At 47.9% G+C, this 2216-nt stretch overlaps 1 protein-coding gene across 1 annotated transcript; it reads right to left on the bottom strand.

Annotated features, from left to right (window-relative positions):
- Positions 1-1790: 1790 nt before the first annotated feature.
- LOC104272091 (coiled-coil domain-containing protein 3-like) lies at positions 1791-1964 on the bottom strand (the record flags this gene model as incomplete). The annotated part of the gene is made up of 1 exon (XM_009866990.1): positions 1791-1964. A coding segment is annotated over exon 1 (174 nt), but the record flags the coding sequence as incomplete, so codon positions are not given.
- Between the last annotated feature and the right edge of the window lie 252 nt (positions 1965-2216).

Raw genomic sequence — 2216 nt, 5'->3', positions numbered from 1 at the left:
ATTTATTCCCCCGATGGGTGGATGTTGAAGTATGTAAAGACCCCAGCCCCTGCTTTTGCGACCAGCAGCTCTAATCCCTGCCAAGTCTGCTCACAGCTGCGTGGGGTCAAAGAGCACAACAGCTGAAATGCACTTTTGATAAGCTTTCGGCTGCCCCAACTTACCCTGGGGGTTTCTGCCTTGTGATTTCCATTAAAGCTAACCAGCCAGATTCACTGCTGGCATAAACGAGCACCAATCCATCAAGATCCCCTACACTTAGCACAGCTACATAAACGGTGCAGAGGCATCATGAGCAGACATTGGGAGTTGGATTTGCTGGTCCCGCAATGTCACTTTGCTCTCCCAGAGCAAAATCTGTGGATTTGGCAGCAGCAACACTTTTACTTGCCAAATACATTGCTTGAGGCGCAGGGGAGCCTGTGGGCCGGCAGGGAGGAGGCAGGATTTGGACCAGGGCTCTCCACATCCCCCCTTCTTGCCCAGCCAGGGTTACGGCTCTGCAATCTAATTGCAAGAAGATCACTTCCTGCTGCTGTCCTCAAACATATATTTGAACATTGCCATTCCCCACTCTGTCCCCAAAGTATCAGCTGTGAGAAAACACTCTCTTACTGGGCATCCCAAGGAGCGAGGTTGTGTCACTGGCTAGATGGCCACGCAGCAGCTCAAACTTTGTCTGCTGGCCACTGGCCAGCTAGTGAAGGTAAAGGGCTGAGCCAGCTACCAAGCTTCCTCCCTCCATCTCCCAAACAAGCTACTAGTGCTTCTGCTCCCACACATAACTATTGTACCTTGGATGAATTCACAGAAAGCACAAGAAATGGCACATGTCCTCTTCATCCTGACCTAAAGAGACACTTAAAATATTCTCGGCTACCAGTGGAAACCACTAGCCTCAAAAAATAAGGTTTGGCACTAAAACAGCTCTCCAAATTCCTCCTTTGCAAATACATCCCAAACACGCACACACACAACTGCAGGTTGTTTCTTGCTGCCAAGGAAGTATTTCTTAAAATCCTGCATTTATTATACACACTACAGCTCCATAAAGAGGCTCAGAAGCCACTAACAACAGGCACTGCTGGACTTTCTGTACTAAAAAAACGTATTCCACTCTTAAGAGGATCGCCTAAAGGGTGAACTACTTGCTGTGGCCTCCTTTGAGAGCAGAAAGAGGCATTTCATTTGGCTTGTTCAGAAGTAGGTGCCGGCGTCATTCAGATCAAACCATGCCTTCACCACTCAGATAGAACTTGCCCTCAACAGTCTATTTTTCCCCGGCTGCTACAAAGACAGCTTAGGGTGATTAGTTCAGTAGATGTTTATGCTGTTATGTGGAGTTAGGCAGGAATAATCCCTTACAGTCTATCATGGTGCCTGCACTGCTCTCATGACAAGATGAACACAGAAATGAAAAAGCAAAGCTTTGCTCCTGAGTATTTCAGCTGAAGTTAAAGTATGGGATCTAGAGATAGCAAACCCAGCAATGACCAGGGTGGAGTAGGACAGGATCGCAAGCAGTGCTAGTTTCCAAGATACTGCACATGAATGTGTTGATACCAAACTTTGCTCAGGTCCATAGCAAGCTAGGGCTAACACAGAGGTCAGCTTTGAAAACAAAGTTTAATATTTCCCCACCAGCGTGTTACTTTGGCAGTGATACCACCAAAGGACCAGGAAAACCAGGGACCTGCTGCTCTGCATTCATATATATATGTTTGCAAATGACGTGGGAATACCTGTGCCCACTTGGAAAACAAGTCCTAGAGAGCAAATAAATCCCTTACCCGGTTGTCTTCTTGAATCTCCCAGTCACTGGAGAAGCTCAACACGTGCTGTGCCTGCGAACAGTTAGAAAACTGGAAAAGGCTGGCAAACATCCTTCTGTTCTCCTGGGTGTCTGGGAAAATCGCCTCTTGGAAGTTGACTCCGTGCGGCAGGAGGATGTAGTTCTCATCCATTCTGGAACACAAATTGCACGGGCAGCCCGCTGTGAGGCTGAACAGCATCTTCTCTCCCTCAGAAGTCACCCATCGTACTTAAGGCTGGCACAACAACTGCCACTAAAGTCACAGACATTTAACCAGCATGTGGCTCTCAGCTCTCCTGGCACTTAGCTGATGAGAGAGCAGTATCTACCACGAAGGACTGGACCAGGCAGCAGCAGTAAGGACCTAACAGGCTCCTACCACACTGCAGATACCAATGAATCC

The sequence above is a fragment of the Apaloderma vittatum genome, unplaced genomic scaffold (genome assembly GCF_000703405.1).
Source record: "Apaloderma vittatum isolate BGI_N311 unplaced genomic scaffold, ASM70340v1 scaffold3663, whole genome shotgun sequence".
Lineage (NCBI taxonomy): Eukaryota > Metazoa > Chordata > Aves > Trogoniformes > Trogonidae > Apaloderma > Apaloderma vittatum.
This window is presented reverse-complemented; position numbering and strand designations above follow the sequence as displayed.